The sequence below is a fragment of the Anoplophora glabripennis genome, unplaced genomic scaffold (assembly GCF_000390285.2).
Source record: "Anoplophora glabripennis isolate ALB-LARVAE unplaced genomic scaffold, Agla_2.0 scaffold1842, whole genome shotgun sequence".
Classification (NCBI taxonomy): domain Eukaryota; kingdom Metazoa; phylum Arthropoda; class Insecta; order Coleoptera; family Cerambycidae; genus Anoplophora; species Anoplophora glabripennis.
The window spans coordinates 8,770-30,615 of NW_019426010.1; the positions used below are offsets into that span (position 1 = coordinate 8,770).

The 21,846-nt window shown below is 31.4% G+C and overlaps 1 protein-coding gene across 2 annotated transcripts; it reads left to right on the forward strand.

Moving 5' to 3' along the window:
* The first annotated feature begins 1,887 nt into the window (after positions 1 to 1,887).
* LOC108915935 (NADH dehydrogenase [ubiquinone] iron-sulfur protein 3, mitochondrial) lies at positions 1,888 to 7,110 on the forward strand. Of its 2 annotated transcripts, XM_018722096.1 has the most exons (6): positions 1,888 to 1,953; positions 2,020 to 2,098; positions 2,154 to 2,219; positions 2,346 to 2,593; positions 2,655 to 2,900; positions 6,878 to 7,110. In XM_018722096.1, exons 2-6 carry the CDS (start codon positions 2,038 to 2,040, stop codon positions 7,040 to 7,042), a joined length of 786 nt encoding a protein of 261 aa, XP_018577612.1. In that variant the 5' UTR covers positions 1,888 to 1,953; positions 2,020 to 2,037; the 3' UTR covers positions 7,043 to 7,110. The 2 variants fall into 2 exon arrangements, with proteins under 2 accessions (XP_018577612.1, XP_018577611.1); XM_018722095.1 differs by lacking the exon at positions 1,888 to 1,953 and having other exon boundaries at positions 1,960 to 2,098.
* The last annotated feature ends 14,736 nt before the right edge of the window (positions 7,111 to 21,846 follow it).

The window sequence follows — 21,846 nt, forward strand, 5'->3', positions numbered from 1 at the left end:
TACTTATATGTACTAGGTGATTAATAATCTAAAATTTTATCAAAATCTTACAAAATATCAAAATCGACGTTAGGCGTCGGTAGGCGTCGGTATGCGTCGGTAGGCGTCGGTATTGCACAATCGGTATTTTGTATTAAAAATTACGAATTTATTAATATATTTACAATTATACTACTTAATTCTACCTAAAACATGAAATATACTCAATATAATGTGAGCCGTGGCTTACGTCGTGACGTTGATAATTATCAAAACAACAAAACAATTTAAACTAACAGAACATTACAGTAACTTCCCAACCAACAACAGATAAGCTCTATATCAAAGAGAGAAAGCAAAAGGTTGAACTAATATTTAAAAAAAATAGTTAACTTTTATTTTTAAACAGGCCCCACGTTGGGCGCCAAAATCTACTCTTGCCACCTTTTCGTTGGATTCGCATCCGGAAGATGTTGTGGCAGAAACGTCGGCTAGCACACAGTCGGAGCTGGTCGTGCGGTATTTAGAACTGTAAAGTTCAGGGCGCCAGTAACCTATTAAATACCCACGTTTCTCAAGTCACTTAAAATCCGGTTACAAAACTTTAAGTTTAAAAACTTACTCGGACGCTTATGCCAAAACCGGGAAAAAACACAACTATTAAAATATTCAAAAATATAAATTTAATAACACGTCTGTAGCATCAGACTTGGATCTTAGTTTCAGAAATGAAAATTATAGAAACGACAAATATACTTGTGTGAAGATTCAACCAAATAACAATAATTTATAAGTATAAACTTAACCGCTCCTGATCACGGGTGGTGACAATAAAAAGATAATTATGAATTTTATAAATAGGTGATAATAATTTTTCTAATTTATATAAAAAACAGTTGTAAAAAAACATACAAGACAAAACTATATGTTCATACACACATATATAAGTATAAGAAACGATAATAGACGTGTATCAAGACAATATTACGATAAATGTCTTCATTGGTATGAATTATCACTCATCAGGCTAAAAATAAAACGTATTTATATAGGTATAGATTTAGAAAAGTTGGGATAATAAATCCAATATAATTAAAGAGAAAAAAGATAACTAAAACTACAGCTTATCTGTGGATATTCAACGTCGGGGTACAGCAAAATGGCGGAGCAGTTTGATGGGACAGCCGATATACTGCAACAGCTCCCAATTTTCCACAATTTCCGAGTCGTACGATTTGTAAGCCAATCAGCCAGTATTCACCTTTCTGCCGCAACTATTGGCTGTAGACATGACAGGTAGAAAGGATGCACAATACACCAGAATATGCACCATGTGCTAAAAAGCCCTAAAATCGAGATTTACACCACTGTTAAGGTCTAGTCGATCGCGGAAAACAACAAATATTGACTTACGTGGTTGGAGGGTGGCTTGGTAGTGAGCTATATACATATAATAGCTTGTATAATTTACATAGATGTTGAAAATGTTATGTTCTTCTAGATATATTAAACAAGCTGCTTTTGTTACTATATATATTTATTTATTAACTCGATGTATTAAGATTGTTTTTACATGTAACATCACATGGATGAGTACCGAGATACATGTGACCAGTGAATCATGATGTTGTCCCTCAACGACATGTCATGGAACACCATGCCAGATGCTCAGTACCAACTTAAATAACTAACGAGCGTTCAAATAAAAACGTGGTCAAGTTGGTTCTGAAAATTTGGACGTAGGGCGTAGCGTATAGCAAATGAACTTAAACGTCATCTGTCAAAGCGCTATATCGNTATGTCTTTTCTTGATCTGTGAAAACAAATATCTTACTTATATCTACTATTCTGTGCCATAATCACAAATAATAATGACATGGAACTATAGACCTAATATTTTCCAAGGTCTATGCATGGAACATGGATCATGGAATATAGAAAAGTACTTCGATTAAGTAATACGAGAAAATTAAGGTTATTATATTATTATAGTTTTTATTTAATTATACTTATTCCCTAAACAATATTTTAATATTACAGAAATAAAATTTCAAGGAAATGTCTCTGTTCAGACAATGTCTCTTTCGAGGAATAGGGTTCAGAACCTTGAATAAAACAGGTTATTATTTAAAACATAATTTTGAAATAAAATAATATTTTTATAATCATTGTAGCATGCAAAAGCTCAACAAGGCCAATGAGCACAGCTGAAACACCTGAAGTAACGCAGGAGACAAGACGTAAGCATTATTATCTTATACTTAAGTAGGTATTAATATATCAAATTTAAAGGGATTTTTCCAAGATTTTCTTGCAGTATTTTGTATTATAGAAGTGTAATACATAAGCATTTAATTTTTTTTTAGCTACTGTTAGAAAAGCAGATGTGGTTGCTCGCAACCAATTAAAAGATTTTGGAAAGTATGTGGCTGAATGCTTGCCAAAATACATTCAAACAGTGCAAATTACAGCCGGAGATGAACTTGAGTTACTTATTGCTCCAGAAGGTATCACACCTGTATTGCAGTTCTTAAAAGATCACCACAATGCTCAGTTTGCTAATTTAGTTGACATTGCGGGCATGGATGTGCCTAGTAGACAATTTCGATTTGAGGTACTTCTTAAAGACAAATTAATAAAATTAATTTTTATTAAACATATCTGTTAAATTTTAGATTATTTACAATATTCTGTCCTTAAGATTTAACTCCCGAATAAGAGTAAAAACTTATACTGATGAATTAACTCCTATAGACTCTTGTAATGATATTTACAAGGCAGCAAATTGGTATGAAAGAGAAATCTGGGATATGTATGGGGTGTTTTTCTCTAACCATCCAGATTTGAGGCGTATTTTAACAGATTATGGATTTGAAGGTCATCCATTTAGAAAAGATTTTCCTCTTAGTGGATATGTTGAGGTAAATATATGAGATTGTTCGTGATGAGTGGCAAATTAGTTATCATAGAAAAATGAAATCTGAAGGTGTTACATATGTAGTTTTTACAGGAAGTTGCAATCAGCTTTGTTACTTTAAAGTACCTAGTACAACTGTTTTTATTTGAATTTTACTCTGTACTAGGCAAACTTTCATTGGGATGTCCTTTACCTAAGATTGTAGAATACTGTCTGGTTCTCTTATAATGAGTATACCTTACAGTGAACAGTTTGTTTTAGAGAGTGATTCCCAAAGTTACAAATTACATTAAAATTAATACGTTTTGATTTTGGATATAACAAACTTGTCACATGCTATAACTCAGCCATTTTGGTCTTGATTTTAAAATATTGGCATTAATGACTAAAAAATACTAGAAACTAGTGCTGGCAACTGAAATCGGTTTTTTTGATAGTCAGTTAACCGGTTTCGGATAATTTGAATTTTTACGATACCCAAAAACCGGTTATTGGAATCTTCAAATATCCGATTATTCTAATAACCGATTATTCAATAATCTGTTCATTCAAATATCCGAATAATCAGATTCTTTCTTTATAGCCAATAATTAAATAACACTATAATATAGTCTTAGTGTTATGCAGTTATTGATATTGGCTACATAGACTGATAAAAAAAACAATCCTACAACAATCCCAAATACCCAAATACACCGAAAACCAAACAACCAAACCCATTTATATAAATAGTAAACTGAACAACCACAGTTTATTAAGTGTAACTGTTTTAACATTTTAATTTTTAACATTAGATTTAACTTTAAAATTTAAAATTTGTGAATATGTGAATAACATCGTATATCCTCTCAGTTTTTCAAAACCGATTTTCAGATATCCGGTTTTGGCCATTATTCTAGTAACCGGTTATTTGAATAACCTGTTTTAGAATATCCAGTTTTAACCACTATTCGACTAACCGGTTTCATCTGAAATCAGTTTTTACGGAACCCGGTTAACCGGTTTCAACTTTTTTCTGGTTTTTGCCAGCACTACTAGAAACGGACCCTTAATATTAGTCTTTTTTAACGTCTACCTCGACATAATTGTTATTTTTTTTTAAATTAGAATATGTATTTTTACTTAATATAATAGAGATATTTTCTGAATTGAACGAAATACAATGTGTCCATGGATGAAATTGGGAAAAATTTTTATATTTGGTTTTACAAAAAAGTTTTTATTATTTAATTTAAAAAAATGTTAAATACACAAAAATGACTCTTTATATTGAAAAATTGATTGATGAAAGTATGTATACTGAATGTTTTTGTAAATACAAAAAATAACAATTACCTAATATTATTTTTTAGAATCTCTGAATAACCTTAAAATGCATACAGGTATTAGGTACCAGGTTAAAGACCCGAATAGATATAAATTTTCTAATTCTAGATAAAAAAACGGTAACATGTCAATACTGGTAGAAGCTAAAAATTAGGTACATGCATAACAAACAAAATTTCGCTAGGTTATCCCAAAAAGATAGTCAAAATCGCCAAAATAAAAACAAACATACACACTTCTTATATTTATAGGAAAATTAATAATTGTAATCGTTTCTGTCAAGTATCTCTCTATCTCTCTATCTATTTAATATACGAGTCTTTATGTTATGAAGACATAAAGCTTATATTATATTTCTTTGAAGGCAAAATGCTTTGTATATTTCTTTTTACGAGTTTTTGTAAATCTTGCACCTGAATTTTAAAACTGTTATTCCCAACCGATGGAGGTGAAATTTAGCATACACGTTTAGTTTGGATGATGGCAGTAAAAGCTTTTTTTTTAATTTATACGTGAACTTATTCATCTCACTGTGTTTACATAGTCACTTACTGGTCAGTATGTAAAATCAAAATTTAAAGCAAAATACATATTTGACTACTGTACTGTCAGTATATCAATATATACTTTTCTCCACTGAGTGCAGCCTAATACATACGTAAGAAGAATATCTGGTGATAGGGATGCCAGATTTTGGGATAAATAGGTGAGAAGACATTGCCGCTACAATACTTGTCATTATATGGCTACTAGGATTGTTTCAATATTCAACCAACAGATGATACATTCTCGGCATGCGAGTTGGTTTGCAATCGTACACTTCTAAAGCGGCATCCTCTTCGAGTAAAAGTAATTCTTATTATACCTGGGGAAAATATACAGACATTCTTTTGTATTTCGGTTCGATCAGAAAATATGGGATTTTATGTGTCCCGCCTTGTGTCAAAGCGGGACACATTCATCTAAAAATCGGGACCGTCCCACCCAAATCGCGACGTCTGGCAACTCTATCTGGTGATGATAAAGCTTACTTAATATTTTTTTCTGTAAACTATGGGTCTATCATCTTTTATTTTCAAGATACAGGGATAAAGTGAAATTTATTTTTTAAGAATGTTGTCTCCATCAGTAACCAACATTTCAGTATAAACCTATGGTTTATAATTCACAGGAAAAAATCCTACTATTTTTCAAGTTCTATTACCTCTAGAATTTTCGGTTAGATTTAGATTAATTAGAAACACTTTGTAGAAATAGGGCACACAAGTTAAAAGAAATGTTATTTCTAACTTTTGGCAAGATCGCAAAAAATTAACTAAATAAAGTTAAAAATTCTCTGAATTTCTATACAATTATATCATTTGTGAAATAAATAGAAAACTTTAAAACTGTTCCATTAACAAGAAATATTTATAGGAATTTGTTGGTGCTTTGACAATTTTAAATACAATGTAATGATTAAGAATCCAAAAAAGAACATTAGAGTAGAAATTTTAAATTTTCTGCTGGGCATATCAAAGGTCCAACTTCCACGATACTAATTTTTCATACTGTTGAAACAATTTTTGATTTATTTTCAATTTATTCAACTATATGGTAAGTTTATCTTAGGCTAAAACAAAATTTGAAAATGACAGTAATTTCTTAAATAAAGTAGAAGAGATCTTTCAAGTTATATGAAATTCTGAGGTTCTCAATGATGGCTTCTCCCAGTATCGCATCTGCCTCTGGTTTATATACATATTCAGTGAATTTTTACCTTTGATTTGTTAATCTGCGTTAATCATCTTTTTCATCTTTTGAGATATTTGCATATTATGTTTTACATGTTATATGTTTTTCAAAAATATTAACACCTACTTGCAAACGAAATAACTTTGGTGATTTGGTATCACTTTCTGTACTCCTTCATTTAAATGTACCTTGTAGACTTTATTTTGGAATAGTTTCTATAATACATTCATAGATATTTCTTTCAAAACTTGCATAAATAAACTTTAAATGGGGTATATTTTCTTCTCTTGCTTACATAATTATCTAATTTCTCTTTTGTAATTTAGTCAGCAAGAGATAATATGAACAGGTTAGGTTATGTATAATCTCTTTCGTTTGGAATGTCTGGAAGATCTAAACCTTTGAAACTGGTACAGTCTGTGTCTGTACGATATTTGCTGAGATAGAATTTAAATAAAACATTTTTCTTTGCTACGTTGCTTTTAACTTGAGTCCATATCATTTCAATTGGATGAACGTTGAACACCGCCATTGTCTTTCTATCCTGGGTGTCAATTGCAGTTAATTCCACGAAAGTGATGCTGGGGTCTTCTTGGAATTCTATCTCAACAAATATCATAAAGATGTATTTAAAGTTTGTTTGATTTTAAATGTATTTTTTGAGTCGGTATAAGAATAACAATAAATTATATGTTTCCTATAATTTATCAGATAATAGGTATAAAATAATTTATCTGATAATATATAAAGATTTCTTAATATCTTATTTCCAATTAAAATGTTTTATATAAACTCACAATTAAGTTAAACATGAATGTATAACATTTGATTAGAGTTAAGAAGCATTGGAGTTGAATTTGTGCAATTACTCTGTACAAATCAAGAAATGTTAAAAGGCTAAAGAAATTATATTATTTGTAGGTAAGATATGACGATGAAAAGAAGCGTGTGGTGTTAGAACCTTTGGAATTAGCACAAGAGTTTAGAAAGTTTGATCTTTCTGCTCCTTGGGAACAGTTTCCGAACTTTAGAAATGCTCCAGCTGCATCAGAAAATGTTCTACTTGAAGATGATAAGAAGAAGTAATAGTTTCATTGTAAAAGTTGATTAATAAAATGTATGTAAATATGTAATACAGTAATCATCATCTGAAATAGCTTTTATTTTAAACTGATTTAAAAGAAAAATGATGTAGTAAATTTATTATCATCATTAATTAATAAATTATTTTTTCTGTTTTAAAATTTCTATGAGATTATTTCTATTAGGACATTTTTCTATTTGAATAGTTAAAACTATGTGTTGACAATAATTAAATTCTATACTTTATATTTAGTTTCACATTTAAGCAGGCTATGCTAGAAATGATGGGCAATCTCTTGGAATTGGGTAAATTTTGTAGAAGTGATGTCAGAAGTTTATATAAAATTTGTTCTTTCGGGCTTTTTGAAAAATAGGATTTTCTTCAAATTTTTTTTTTAATTTCTCATTAAATTTAAATAGTTATTTGGTGAAACAACTATTTAATTTAATTTACCTTAAGCTTTGTCCCGAGATAAATAAATAAATCACCATCTACTTTTTTAAGCCCTAATATAATTTTTAAGAATTTTAGACTTTTTACGTAAAAAATAGGTACTTACTTATTTGTCATCGGAAAAACAAATTGCTTTAGAGATAAAATGTTTGCAGATGAAGATACCTAAATTTTATATCTGACAGACTTAACAGTAATAGACAGGGTTGGGAAGTCCCCATGGTTCATCGGCCGTTACGTGAGAGCGATAAAGAAAGTCATAGAAATCCGTGCGATAGAGAAAGATGGCTATAATGAAGACGTCTAATAGTCACCGCCCATTTCGCCCGTCCAATAAGTGGATCTTATTTGTGGAAGGGCGAAATGGGCGGTGACTATTAGACGCCTCCATTATAGCCATCTTTCTCTATCGCACGGATTTCTATGACTTACTTTATCGCTCTCACGTAACGGCCNCTTATGATATAATGATGAGATGAGAACTAATCAGTTTGAAACGTCTATGTCTGATGATTCTGCTGACAACTGATCTTAACAATTTACTAGACATTATTTGTGAGTTGTAATATACAGGGTGTCCCACCGGGAACTGCGTCAATCGATATCTATCGTACTACTGAAAATTTGGCAACATGGCAATGTCCCTGGGGCTAACACAACTAAAATATCTAGAACTTTAGCACTTCCGGTTATACCGGAAGTCGACACCAACTTCGTTATTTTAAATGGGATACCCCATATATTATTGCATTTTCGGATTCTACATGAAATTTAAAGGTCATTTTATTAAATATCCCCTATACCTAGGAGTTATAAATTAAAATAATCCTCATTAGTATAATTTAAACAATCCCCAGGCATTTTTATTTAAATTTTCGGCAAAAAATATTCAGACACAACAATAATTTGACAACTAACTTGACAAATGTTATGTTATTTCAATTGTTTCTGGTCATGGTGAATTTGACAACAGGTCTGATATGAGAAAAACTGTCCAAAAAATAGATAATTGTAAATATCTCTAAAAGTAGTAACGGCAATCCTAACAATGATTATATGACTTGAAATAAAATTTCAGTCTGCACGACAGTAAAAAATATAGGGTGTTCCATTTAAGTTAACAAAGTTATAGCTGTTTGAAGTTATCAAAAATTAACGGCAAAAATAAAAGACCTAGTATTAAATGTTTTAATTTGTTGGTATACCATAATGTATTGTTACATATGCTCTTTACATGTACCAAAAATCCGCTTGATATCACGTTCCTGAAAAGAGTTACTAGCATCTCCGCGAACCCTTGTATCTATCAAATTTTTTCTTTAAAAATTAATATTTCAAAATCTATGACCACTGGGTATAGGGAATATATAATAAGGTGACCCTCAATTTTCACGTTGAATACGAAAATGCAATAATATTTAGGGAGTCCCATTTAAAATAACGAAGTTGGTGTCGACTTCCAGTATAAGCGGAAGTGCTGGAGAGTTCTAGATATTTTAGTTGTGTTGCCAAGTTTTCAAATTTTTCGGAGCAGTACTTTCCTATTTATCGATCGACGCAGTTCCCGGTGGGACACCCTATATCGGTGTAGCTTTTTATATGAAACATTCGTTTCTTATAAATTAACTAATGCACGAATCATGCTAATAAATTTGAATTGATTTACATACATTTGAAAACTGAAACTTAATTGACAGTAATGATGATTTTTCAGATTATTCAAAATCACAAGATGCTAGTATGCCAAGTGGAAATTTGCCTTCGGAACAGCGTAAGTCAGATATTTAACTGTGTGTTTCATACACTAATACATATTATTTTTGCAGCTCCTCCAACATATGATTCTCTAAATATGAAATAAAATGGCAGCTTTCAATGTATAGATGAGGGATATAATACTCAACAGCACAATGACTATACTCAGCTTCAATCGAAATATGCTCGTACTCTTCTAGTAATTGTTATGGTTGTTTTATATGATAATCAAGTTTTAATGTCGCCAGATAATATTTATATTTTATTATATATTTATATGCAATGGTGTAATACTTGGCCATTTTTTATATAAATAAATACATTTTCTTATTGCGTACAATTTCTGTTAATACCTGTTCCGCAGAATAAGCAAAAATATAAAAGAATTAATAACTTTACAAAATATATTTTAAAAAATATCATTAACAGCAACATTAAAGTATTAACAGCACATTAATATTTACAAATTTCCTAAAACGTTCAAAGGAGATACAACTTTGAAAGATATTAATTTAATTTACACAAGTTTAAAAATTTGTATAAAATTTTCATCCGATGTTATATACAGGGTGTCCCGAAATTAATGCAACAAGATTTGGTCGCAGATTCTTAAGACGAATTTAGGGGCCCCGTATTTTTTGTATTTGCCAAGTGGCCCGCTCTCTCGCAGTTAAAGCCCCCTAAAATCCGCCCCTAAGGATAATCTCTTTTTTATATCTCAGAACCCTGTTGTACGCGAATCACTAAATTTGGTACACAGGGGTTTTGTGACACGTAGAATCTGAACCCCTTTAAGACAATTTTTCGTGGACCCCCTTGTTTTTGGAGCCAAAAAATTTCTTAAAAGTTATTAGTCCGCTATAAAGCCATTAAATTTAGAAACTTTCGTCTGGTTCTTACTTGGTCATACTATATCTCTCTTGTTATTATAGGAAATGTGAGTGTTCCATTAACTTGAAATAACGTTTGATCGATCTCATTTTTGGGACAATTTATATAAAAGGCATTTTCATATATGTCTAATATAAATAAATCTAATTCTCCTTTACAACGCGTATAATCCAATTATAACATTTACACGAAGGAAAAGGCCCTAGTGCACTTCGTGACTTTCATGACAAAATATCTGTATTTTTAACCATTCGCCACTGTTAGTTCCATTAGAATGAAAGCTAGATTTTAACATGTTAAAAAAAACAATTAAGTAATTAAATCGTTGAGTTTTCAGCAGACAACTATTGCGTTTTAATGAACTTCAACTCCCAAATATGGATAATCCCTCTATTTGGCTTGCATGTATGCATTCGTCGACGTGTCAACGCGATTAAAGTTATTTATTACTCAGTTAAAATCGGCTTTAATGCTCACCTCTTCACTTGCTGCTAACGAATCTACTAGTCATGATACTAAATCAAAGTTAATCCACCTATGGCTTTCATAAATAACTTACCAAATGACTCTTTAGTAACGGATTATTTTAAATGCCATTCCCTTTTGATATCTCTCTTGTGGTGTGGTGTGATGTTCAATTTTTTTTATTTTTGCGTTATCGAGTTACCCTCCACATTAATGCATGTGTACCAGGTCACAACAAAGTTTCTTGATAGTTTATGAATATTGTTTAACCAATAAATACATTTATGTATTCTATAATTCAACGAAATGTGTGTATATCTATGTATATATCACCAAATTACTTGCTTTAATAAAATTTTACCTCCTTAAAAATTTTTCAAAGAAACTTATTAGATTTTTTTAAGGTAACTTTATTATTTTTTTAAGATTGAATGAAATTTGATATAGGGAGTTTTTTAGGGTAACAGAAAGTATAGAGGATGCTTATAATACTTGAATGAGTATTTTGTTTTTTGTCATATTACAGGTAGAAAATTTGAAAACATTCATGTTTCAGAAAACGTCACTTCATTTACTGCAAAAAAAGGTTAACATGTTGTACGTATGTTGTAGTAAAAAATGGACATCTTTTTTGGAGCAATATAGTCTAATAATTATATTATCCATTTGCTGCAAAATGCCTTTGTTAAACTTTTACAATGTACCTATCCATATTTCAACAGGTTTTCGAATAGAGTTAAAGTTAATTTAAAACATAAAAAAAAGTTTAAGAAAAAGTGCAAATTTAACAGTAAGATGAAGATTAGTTACAATAGAGTTCCCCCAAAAGCTCCACTGTTCGCAATTGATAGTTACAGTAGAAATTTCCAATCGGTTTTTCTCCAGAATGATGCAATTTTGCAACATGCAACAAGTATACCTATCCTTTTGCAGAAATTGGAATGTCACAAAACACTTGCGTTATCTCAACGACTCTACCAAAAAGGTAATTTATTTATTTATTTATTTATTTATTTATTTATTTATTTATTTATTTATTTATTTATTTAGTTTAGTAATGCAAAAAACACAAGCCTGTTTCAAGTATTTTTAGCAACCGTTATAGTCCATTGAAAAGTTATATTTGAGGTTGCAAAAGTCAGAGCACGCAATTTTATTTTTTGGATGTCAAGAGGGGGTTAGTGTAAAGTTAAATCCATGTTTGTGGGGTCGCAACCCTTGAGCGTCGGCCGCCATCTTGTAAAAAGGGCTGCGAATGGTTTTTATACTACTACTTACTGTATCGGGCAAACTATTCCTCGCACAGAAANAATTGGCGACAAGAATGACGCCTTGTTTTAAACAGCATAGTTCGAATGATTCGTAAACAATTTAAAAAGACTGATAGAAGTTAAAAAAAATATATGTACAACCTCTATATTTCTGATAATAACTATCCAAACTATTCCAAAAAATTTTAAATTCAAAACCTTAATTTAATCAGAGTTGGAGTAAACATACTTTAGTTTTATTTAGAGTTAGTTAGAACTAGAAGTTGGGGTTATATGTCATATAGGTATTTTTTTTTACTTATTTACTTTAGTGCCTAAGTGTTTACATCACCATTAATACAATATCTATATTGGAATTTAGACAGATTATCAAATGATAAATAAAAAAAATTATCTTGCTTATAGCGCACAAATTTTTTATCTGTGACTGAACATTAGTAAGTGCGAGAATAAGAAGGCTTATGGATATTATTTAAAAGTTAAAAAATATTGTAAAATATTGTAAATTAATGGAATTGTTTAATTATTAATTAACTTTTTTCCTACCTATGCACCTAGCTATCCTAAGATATTCTTTCACGTACCCCTTAAGACCTCTTCGCGTACCCCTAGGGCTACGCGTACCAATGGTTGAATACCACTGGTTTACACTGCCTTCAAAAATTATAAATTCACTGGAAATGTTTATATTGTGAAAAATCTATTTTTTATTTATGCAGAAGAGCAATATGGTTAGGTTGTCATGTATACAGGATGTTAATCAAATAATCTACAATGGCGGTCATAAAATTAAAAAAAAAAAACTGAAAATCCTTTGTTTTCAAACCCTATCTCTTAATTTTCACAAGAATATGGATATTATTTTATTTTTAAAATTAACTAAGATATATAATTACAACTTAGTACACAAGATATATTTATACTAATAAGCATAATCAAATTCAATATCAACATCGTAGAAAAAGCAAAGGTGGAGTTATGGATAAGCAGTACTACTATAATTTGGTGAAAAAAGTTAGAACCCTTTATAACAAGTTTAGTCACTGATTTAGATTTCCATGTTAACAGGAAATAAAAAATGCATCTCGAGTTTTTTCATAATGTCATTGTTTCACGGTAAACTTAATTTGTTCACTTAATATGAAGGTAGGAAATTAGCATATTGTTTTCCAACAAAATGTTAAAAATGAGGAGAAATAAGTTCATTGATTAAAATAAACACACTTTTAATGATAATTTAATGTCATCAACATGAGCGTAGCTAGGATTTTGCTTGGGATGGTCCCAGGACTGCTGCAAGCTCTATGTATAATTTTGAAAAGAAATTATAAATATAACATCTAAAGTGGCAATAATCTTTCAAAACATAATTAAAATTTGCCGAAAAGATGATCGAGGTGGGCACTATTGTCCAGAAGTGGATATAGACGGACACTAGTTCTATGAGGGACAAATCTCGTGAAAGGAGTATAATAATCCTATTCAGAGGAGGACATGTCATGGTCAGTTTAATTTTTGTCACAATATTCAAAAGTATTTTTCGACATCCTGACAACTGCTTAAGTTTAAATTTATAACAATAGAAAAGCATAATGTACCCTACCATTTTGCCTTAAGTTAACGCTGGTATAATGGAAATAAATTACCTGGCTATGTACATATTGATAAACTTGGTAGATATAAGACAAAAAATACTTATCTATACAGGATGTTACAAAATGAGTTATAAAAATTTAAAAGGTTGTAGAGGATGAAATTTGGAACATTTTGCAGTAAATAATCTACAACAGGAAGTGTGAAATAAGTTTTTATATGAAATAGTTCACATGAAATGATGTAAACCACACAGTAGAATCAATATTTCACAGCTTACTTCGATACAAATAGTAATTGTTTAGCCTATGCCTATAGCCTCTATTTCTACAATGGTTGAATTTGTGACTTTTGTCAAGTATCTACCCATACCTTTTTTATTTAGAACTTAACCTGTTTTAAAAATTTCTTGCTGGAAATTTCGATTATCAAAGAATAAATAATTAGTTAGACCTACTGTTCATACCGACCGGAGAATGTATCTACCGCCCCCTAGGTGTGTGTGATGTGTGTGTGTGCAACACAGTTATACCACATTCGTAGTGTGTAATGTGCAAACCTACAAAATACCCAAAATACTACAAAAATCGAAAATATTTTTTCGACTTTATCGCCATGTAGAATGAAATGAAGTAATATTTGGATGCCATATTCAGTTCAATTGCCATATACTGACGTCAGCATTCTTCACATAAGATACGTACAGGGTGATCCACTATATTTTGACCCCCCTCTAACTTTTTTGTTTTAAGAGATAAAAAAATGTGAAATACAAAAGTTACACGATTTTTTATGAAATTTTCGAAAATAGGAGCAGAAAAACAAATGAAGTCCAAACAAAATGGCGGCGGATGTTAACTTTGTTAATTAAAGGAACACCCTGTATATTTTTACATATTTGAATGGAACGTTCCCTGTTGAGTATAGTCATATAGGGTTTGTCGGATCCGTCTCTAACAATAAGCGTGATAATGTTAAAAAACAAAAAGAAGGATTTTTTATTAAGACAATAAGACATCTTTTTATTGTTAAACCTCTTTGAGGCGTTTCTGCATTTTTTCCAATTACGTAAGGATTTACAAATTTACTTGCGATATATTTTGACATATCGGCGGACATTGATACGGTCCAAAATGCGTATAGGTATTAGATCGTTACCTACTCATGCACAATGTTATATGGTAGGCCGTGACAGTGACAGGTAGTAATAATGTCATGATAACATTGTCATTGTTACACAGAAGTAGAAAATTGAAATATTATTAGGAATTCAAATAAAGTAAAGATCTCCATACTGCTCTATACATACTGTGTTATAAATTAGAAGGTGGTCTGAAAGTAATCTTGTTTAGGAAAATGTTAGGACAAGTGAAACCCTCCTCATTTTTACCAGTACCTACCTAATGTTACACCCTGTAAATAAGGCTGATCGTAATATGTTGGCTTTTGGAGAGAAAGAATATGAATGTATCACACTAAAATGCACAGTTTGTTATTACATTTTTTAGATGCTTAACAGTTTATCATATCAGATTTTAACCTGAAAGTAACAAAGTCTATAGGAGGTATACATTTTCAGGTTCATAAATAATTTATTTGATTTAAATTCGAAACATGAATTAGCACTCTATCAAAATGGAAACATCCGATTGAAAAGGCTTAATGTATAAATGGAAAGCAAATTCATAAACGCTCCGCTAGGTGACGACCCTGCCTTTAAAATAGATTATTCCGGTCCGTGAAAACAAATAAAAACTATTTGCACTATGCAAATGAGTGGATAAAGGGACTGTCGGTAATTTGCATTTGAACATTTTGTTTGAATTGAAAATGTAATATTTTCAATAGCGCTATTAGAGGACATTAAAAATAAAGAGTATTTTATCTGGAGCAGATGACAATTTTCATAAAAAATAAAATATTACAAAACATTTTTAAAAGCTTTTCAGGTTTATGTTTGATTAGAAGCATTTGCATAGTGCGTAGTTTGCACATCAAGGAACTGGATCGCGGTTTTATATGGATCACCTTGTGTCGAACAGGGAGTTAAAATTTTGCCCGTTTCATAATCAATAATGTACAGAGTGTATCAAAATAACACCGAAAATGTGTAAGGGGCGATTCTCTGATGAAAATTAATAGGGGTCTTTGGTATAAAATTTTTTGAAAAACCTCTCCCCCGAAAAGTTACGCCCCTTTAAAAATTAAAAAAAAAATGTTTTTCTTTTTTATCTTCTACGTATATCAAATTAAAGAAGCCAAAATTGATGAACATTATCTGTCAAAAAATTATACTTTTTGAAAAAAAAGTTTCTACCCGGAAGTAGTTTTATAAGGGGTTGAATTAATCACCCCTATGACATTTTTTCTTATAGTTTTTTTGATAAAATTTTTTCCTTTTTAAGAAAACAGGGTGTTTCTTAATAACGTGCTAATATTTAAGGTTATTCTTGGGTCCATTTTAAGAAAAATACTTCATATGAACAAATGTCCTAAAAGTATTAACTTTTGAACTGCAGGGTGCTAAAGTTTTATGAAAAAACATTTTTTATAACTTAGGTTTTACTCTAGATATTTCTTCAAATTTGGTACACGCCTTCTATTCATCGAGATGCATTTTCTCATGTACAAACAATTTTATTATTTTTGCCAGTATACAAGTTTTGTATTGAATATTTTTGAAGAAAATTATGTTACGCCGCTGCTTTTTCTTAAAGTAAAAGTCATTTTTGAAATCCTCATTCCTTTCTAAGCAAATGAGGTGTCTTGAATTTTTTTTCGTTTGACGTACCGTATTCGCATAAAAAAATAAAATTCATTCATTTGCATCTTATTGGATCACTTATAAGAAAAAAAAATTATGTAACTTTAAACAATAATTTATTTAAGATAATAGCTTTTAAACGTTGAAATTATGAAATTACAGTAATCTACAAACATTTTGGAATGGTAAATGAAAATTACCCTGAACGGACAAAGAAATAAATTATATCTGATGTTGGAAAAGTCCACCTCCTGCAAATATGCATGCCTCTGCTCTTCTTCTCATGGACTTACGTACTCTTTGGAAAATGCCGGGAGTGGTTCTATTAGTTTCGCAACAAACTATGATGCGATTTCCCAACTGCTCTTCAGTATGAATTGGTGTGCTGTAAATCAATGTTTTGAGATGACCCAATAGGAAGTAATGTAAAGCATTGAGGTCCGGGGACCTAGGTGACCATGACTGTGGTCCGCCGCGACCCATTCAGTGATTATTGTAATTTTGGTTTAAATATTCGCGCGCCAAAGCACTGAAGTGCGCTGGTGCTCCGTCGTGCATAAACATAGTCGATTTCTTACTAAAATGGGAACAACCTCCATCAAACCTGGCAATTCTTCTTCGAGAAAATGCCGGTAATTATGTCCATTTAACCTCTCATGAAGAAAATAGGGTCCAATTAACCGCATATTCCAACCCACACGTTAACGGAAAACTGCTCCTGGTGACGGGATTCCAAGATTGCATGTGGGTTTTCTTCAGTCCAAATGTGATTGTTGCGAAAGTTTTGGATGGCGTTTCTGGAAAAGCTGGCTTCATCGGTGAATAAAATTTCAGTGTCAAATAATGGATTTTCATTCACTTTATAAAGAAACCATTGGCAAAAGTTTATCCGTAATGGAAAGTCGCGAGGTAGTAGAGCTTGAACCCGTTGGATATGGTAGGGATATAATAAAAAGTCATGGAGAATTTTTCAAATAAGAATATGTGAGACATTCAAATTTTTCCCAATTTTTCTTGTACTTAATGCTGGATCTTCCTCAACTGAATTCAAAACCGCTATCTCAATTTCTGAAGTTCTTACAGTACGGTGTACTCCTTTTAGATGATTGTCTGGTTAAAAACTTCCCTTTTCGCACAATCTTCTATGAATGTTTGAAAATGTTCGCGCATCCGGGATATTTCTATTTGGAAAGCGGTCTTCATACAACCGCCTGGCTTCCAGTGCGTTACCATCAGCAAGCCCATATATGTAGTGATTGTAATGCATGTCTGCAAACTCAGAATTCGTATACTGGACCATGTTTTTTAAATAATATTGTTAATGTTAATGGCATATGCGAAAACCGTACGTCAAACGAAAAAAATTCTGAACACCACATTTGCTCAGAAAGGAATGAGGATTTCAAAAATGATTTTTACTTTAAGAAAAAGCAGTGGCGTAACATATTTTTCTTCAAAAATATTCAATACAAAACCTGTACAGACGCCACTGGCAAAAATAATAATATTGTTTGTACATCAGAAAATGCATATCGATGAATAGAAGGCGTGTACCAAATTTAAAAAAATATCTAGGGTAATACCAAAGTTATCATAAAAAAATGTTTTTTCATAAAACTTTAGTCCCCTGTAGTTCAAAAGTTGAGACTTTTAGGACATATGTTCATATGAAGTTTTTTTTTCTTAAAATGGACCCAAGAATAACCCCCTTAAATATTAGCACGTTATTAAGAAACACCCTGTATGTCTAAAAAGCTCCATTCATTTACTGACTTTTTGATCTCTTCAAGTTTTTTCGAAAAGTTATTGATTTATGAGAAAAAAATAAATTTATTGCAATGCATTTCTTAAAAATTATAAGAGGAAATATCATAAGGGTTGATTATTTCAACCCCTTACAAAAATACTTGAATTCAATATTTGTTCGCCAAAGAAGACCCTAAATTCAAAGAGAAACTAAAAAATGCAATAATCTAGGGTGTTCCATTTGAAACAATGAAGTTAACGTCAAGGGAAGAAATGGGATACCCCGTATAAATGAAAATAATTACTGAAATGTAAACAAATTGAACTTTTATTTTATTTTATTACCATAGCTATGGAAGAATCCGTTTTACATATAGGGTGTCCTATATGTAATATACAGGGTGTAACTAGATATACAGGGTGTAACTCAATCATTACTGTCGTGCACGGCTGTGCAAGACAAATCATGCCTGCTTTGTGCGTGGGAAAAACTGCTATTTCCATCAAAATATCAACAAGATTGAGTTATTTTAGGAGTCCTTTTCCTAAGTTATTTTCTTTCCAGCGATTGAATTCGAGACTAAACTGTGCTCAGTTTTTATCTGTAGCTCAATAGGTAAGTANAAAATTTCTTCTCAAATTATATGTTTTTGTTAATAACTTTGCTATTTTTGGTTCTACGACTAAAAGTTACGGAACTAAATTTGTAGAGAATTTAATTTGCAACAAGAAATGTATTTACAAATTTTCTCTGCGAGGAATAGTTTGGCCGATATAGTAAGTAGTAGTATAAAAACCATTCGCAGCCCTTTTTACAAGATGGCGGCCGACGCTCAAGGGTTGCGACCCCACAAATATGGATTTAACTTTACACTAACCCCCTTTTGTCATCCAAAAAATAAACTTTAACTATAGTTGCTACACTAGTTAGTTACTAGCTGATTATTACAGTTACTAGTTAATGATACGTTGTTAATTTACAGTAAATGTCAGCAAAATGCTATAGAGACACGCGACGTTATACAAAACGTTTTCCGATAAAGTTCCATTTCCTCTGGGGTACATTGATCTATCTCAGATAACGAGCCGAAGTTATTGGACAATTATGATACCTGGAAGACACATAGGATGATTTAGTCTATTTCGTATGTTACAGGCAGTGGTAGAAATTTCTTGTCACAAAGTATCCGTTTCATGTATAGCCTTTACAGTCCCAATATTATGAAAGGTCGATTTAGTCAACAAAATAACACAAAAATGTTATGAATTTTAGTAAATATCTTCAGAAATGCTCAAGTGTAGGCAAGTGGAAAGGTCACATGCAACTCGAAAAACAATTTTTTTACGATTTGCATAAATGTATAGCCACAGATTGTTAACGGTAGGTACTCTTATCGGACCCTTTAATTTACGTGACTGAATAAATGCGGTTCTGAATATTTATATTTATTATTAAATAATGTGTCAAAATTGTTAGAAAACATACCATTAAATGTCCGTGAAAACATGTACATAAATTCACACCACCATATATCAACGCAAAATTCGTAATTATTTACTATTACTAGAGAAGAAGCTTTTTGAACAGTTGTGAGCAAGGTCTTGACTTATTTATTAGGGTGTAAATTAGATACATTTTCTCATTTCTGCAATAACTGCCTGGAAAAGTGACACAATCCTTTTACAATTTTTACTACGCTTTTACTTGGAGATTTTTGGAGGAGGAAATTATGAAATTCACTTAAATTTTCAAACGTGTAATATTATATACATAAACTTAAACATATAAATCACAATATGTGATTGTGACCACTGAATGTGGTCTCAATCATTACTGTCGTGCACGGCTGTGCAAGACAAATCATGCCTGCTTTATGCGTGGGAAAAACTGCTATTTCCATCAAAATATCAACAAGATTGAGTTATTTTAGGAGTCCTTTTCCTAAGTTATTTTCTTTCCAGCGATTGAATTCGAGACTAAACTGTGCTCAGTTTTTATCTGTAGCTCAATATGTAAGTAGGTTGTAAAAGACAGGAATTTATTTTGTTGTGGTTTTTAACTCAGCTACTATGTTCATGAGGTGGAGATGTAATGATTGCAATGCAACGTACGATTTTTGTTGATGCCAAAAACAACTAAAATGGTGCTTCTCCTGGTAGCTGGAATCTAGAATAGGGAGGGCTGTAGCTTAAAAGCTACAGCACTTAGTTCCCATTGGGCCCCTTGTACTTCCTCCCGTGAGGAGATCAATCCACCTGAGACGCTAACCAACCTATTACAGAGAAAAGGGTGACGACGTTGCTCAGGGGGATCTCTCTAATATAAGCCATAGAAGGCCAACGTTCTCCCAACACGGATTCTCTTATTGACGAGACGGCAATTCATTTGCATAACACATGTAGTAGGTACTGTCTCGTCTTCTTGTTCACAACCCCTACAAAGAGGTGTTTCACACTTCCTCATGTTGTGAAGAAGGTACTTCCTTAGCCAGCAGTATCCAGTTTGCAGTTTGAATATCTGTCACTAGGCGAAGATTTGATCTAGACCTGGTAGCTGTGTTTCCTACTTCGGACAGTTTCTATGGTCTTTCTACAATGGCCACAAAGTTCAGCTTGAAAATACCAATACTTTTATACTGTTGAGACGATTTTGTTTTATAAATGAGAGGAATATTAGGGACATCTGTATTGCTGAAAGCGTGGTTTACATTCCTGTGTCATTAACAACAAGGTTTAGATTGTGGTTAGAACAGTGAAAATAAAGTCCTTTAGTAAAATTCTCCTGTAATATTTTTTGCGCGCCTATGTCTTTAGGTACCCTCCTCGTTGAACAACCGTGTTACCCAACACACCTCTAAAAATCAATACCTAGACCATCGATAAATTCGTCATTGCACCAACAACAGTTTTTGCATCCATTTTATTGATTATTCGTGGTGATATATAACTTATCTTTCTTCTTCTTTGTTAAAGCTTCATCATCGATTTTTAATTGTATCCAGTCGAAGAAGGTTCGAATCAACTATGTCGAAACTTTCTTTTCAAGTGTTTGCCATCTTCGTCAAAGTTGCAAGACGGAGAAGGGACCCAGCAGCGTTGAAGCAAATTCATTTTGTGCTAACGTCGTAAATAAAGATCTATCAACAAAATTACCAATGTCATTCTCAGGGTAGGTAAGTATTTTAAACAAACATGAAATTGTGCTTGAGACTAGAGTCGATAAAAACTGCCGATGTTGAGGTACTCTTCTTCACTTTTACTAATAATCCTAAAAATAAAACAGTTTTAAACATTACACATAGAATTTAATCAGTGCACTGACGCGTAGGAATTTTTTTTAAATATGTAGGAAATTTTACTATTTTTCGAAATAAAAAGTGGACATACCTATTTGGAAATTAGTATTTTAACCAGTGTCGTGTTATTTGTGTAAATATAACCTATAGAAATAGAAAACAAATGGGTAAAATAATAATGTAAAATGTTTCTGGTAATCTCGTCCCATTTATTTACAATATTTTATGTATTACAATTTGTCTATATGTATTTTGAAGTAAAAGCTGACATTAAAAAGCGTTTTGTTGTTTATTAATATTTCATATAAGGTGATAAAATTAATAATATAAATATTGCAAAAATGACCATATTGTCCATTTAACATAAAAAATGGTAAAATTTTCTACAAATTTGTTAAAAATTCCTGTACAATTTTTCTTAATGTTAGGACACTAAAATATGTGCTGGATTACTGATAGAATAGAATTTTCCCTCTTTTCAACATGGATACTATAATTACTCAAAAAGATTAACTGAAAAAATTAATCTTAGTTTCATATTGGTCACAGCTTCTAATCTATACAGGGTGTAA

Bases quoted from the DNA above. Each gene is read 5' to 3' on its own strand.
- LOC108915935 (XM_018722096.1), top strand. From the start codon at position 2,038: ATGTCTCTGTTCAGACAATGTCTCTTTCGAGGAATAGGGTTCAGAACC. The intron at 2,220-2,345 runs GTAAGCATTATT...ATTTTTTTTTAG, and splicing joins AGTAACGCAGGAGACAAGAC to CTACTGTTAGAAAAGCAGAT. The intron at 2,594-2,654 runs GTACTTCTTAAA...GTTAAATTTTAG, and splicing joins GTAGACAATTTCGATTTGAG to ATTATTTACAATATTCTGTC.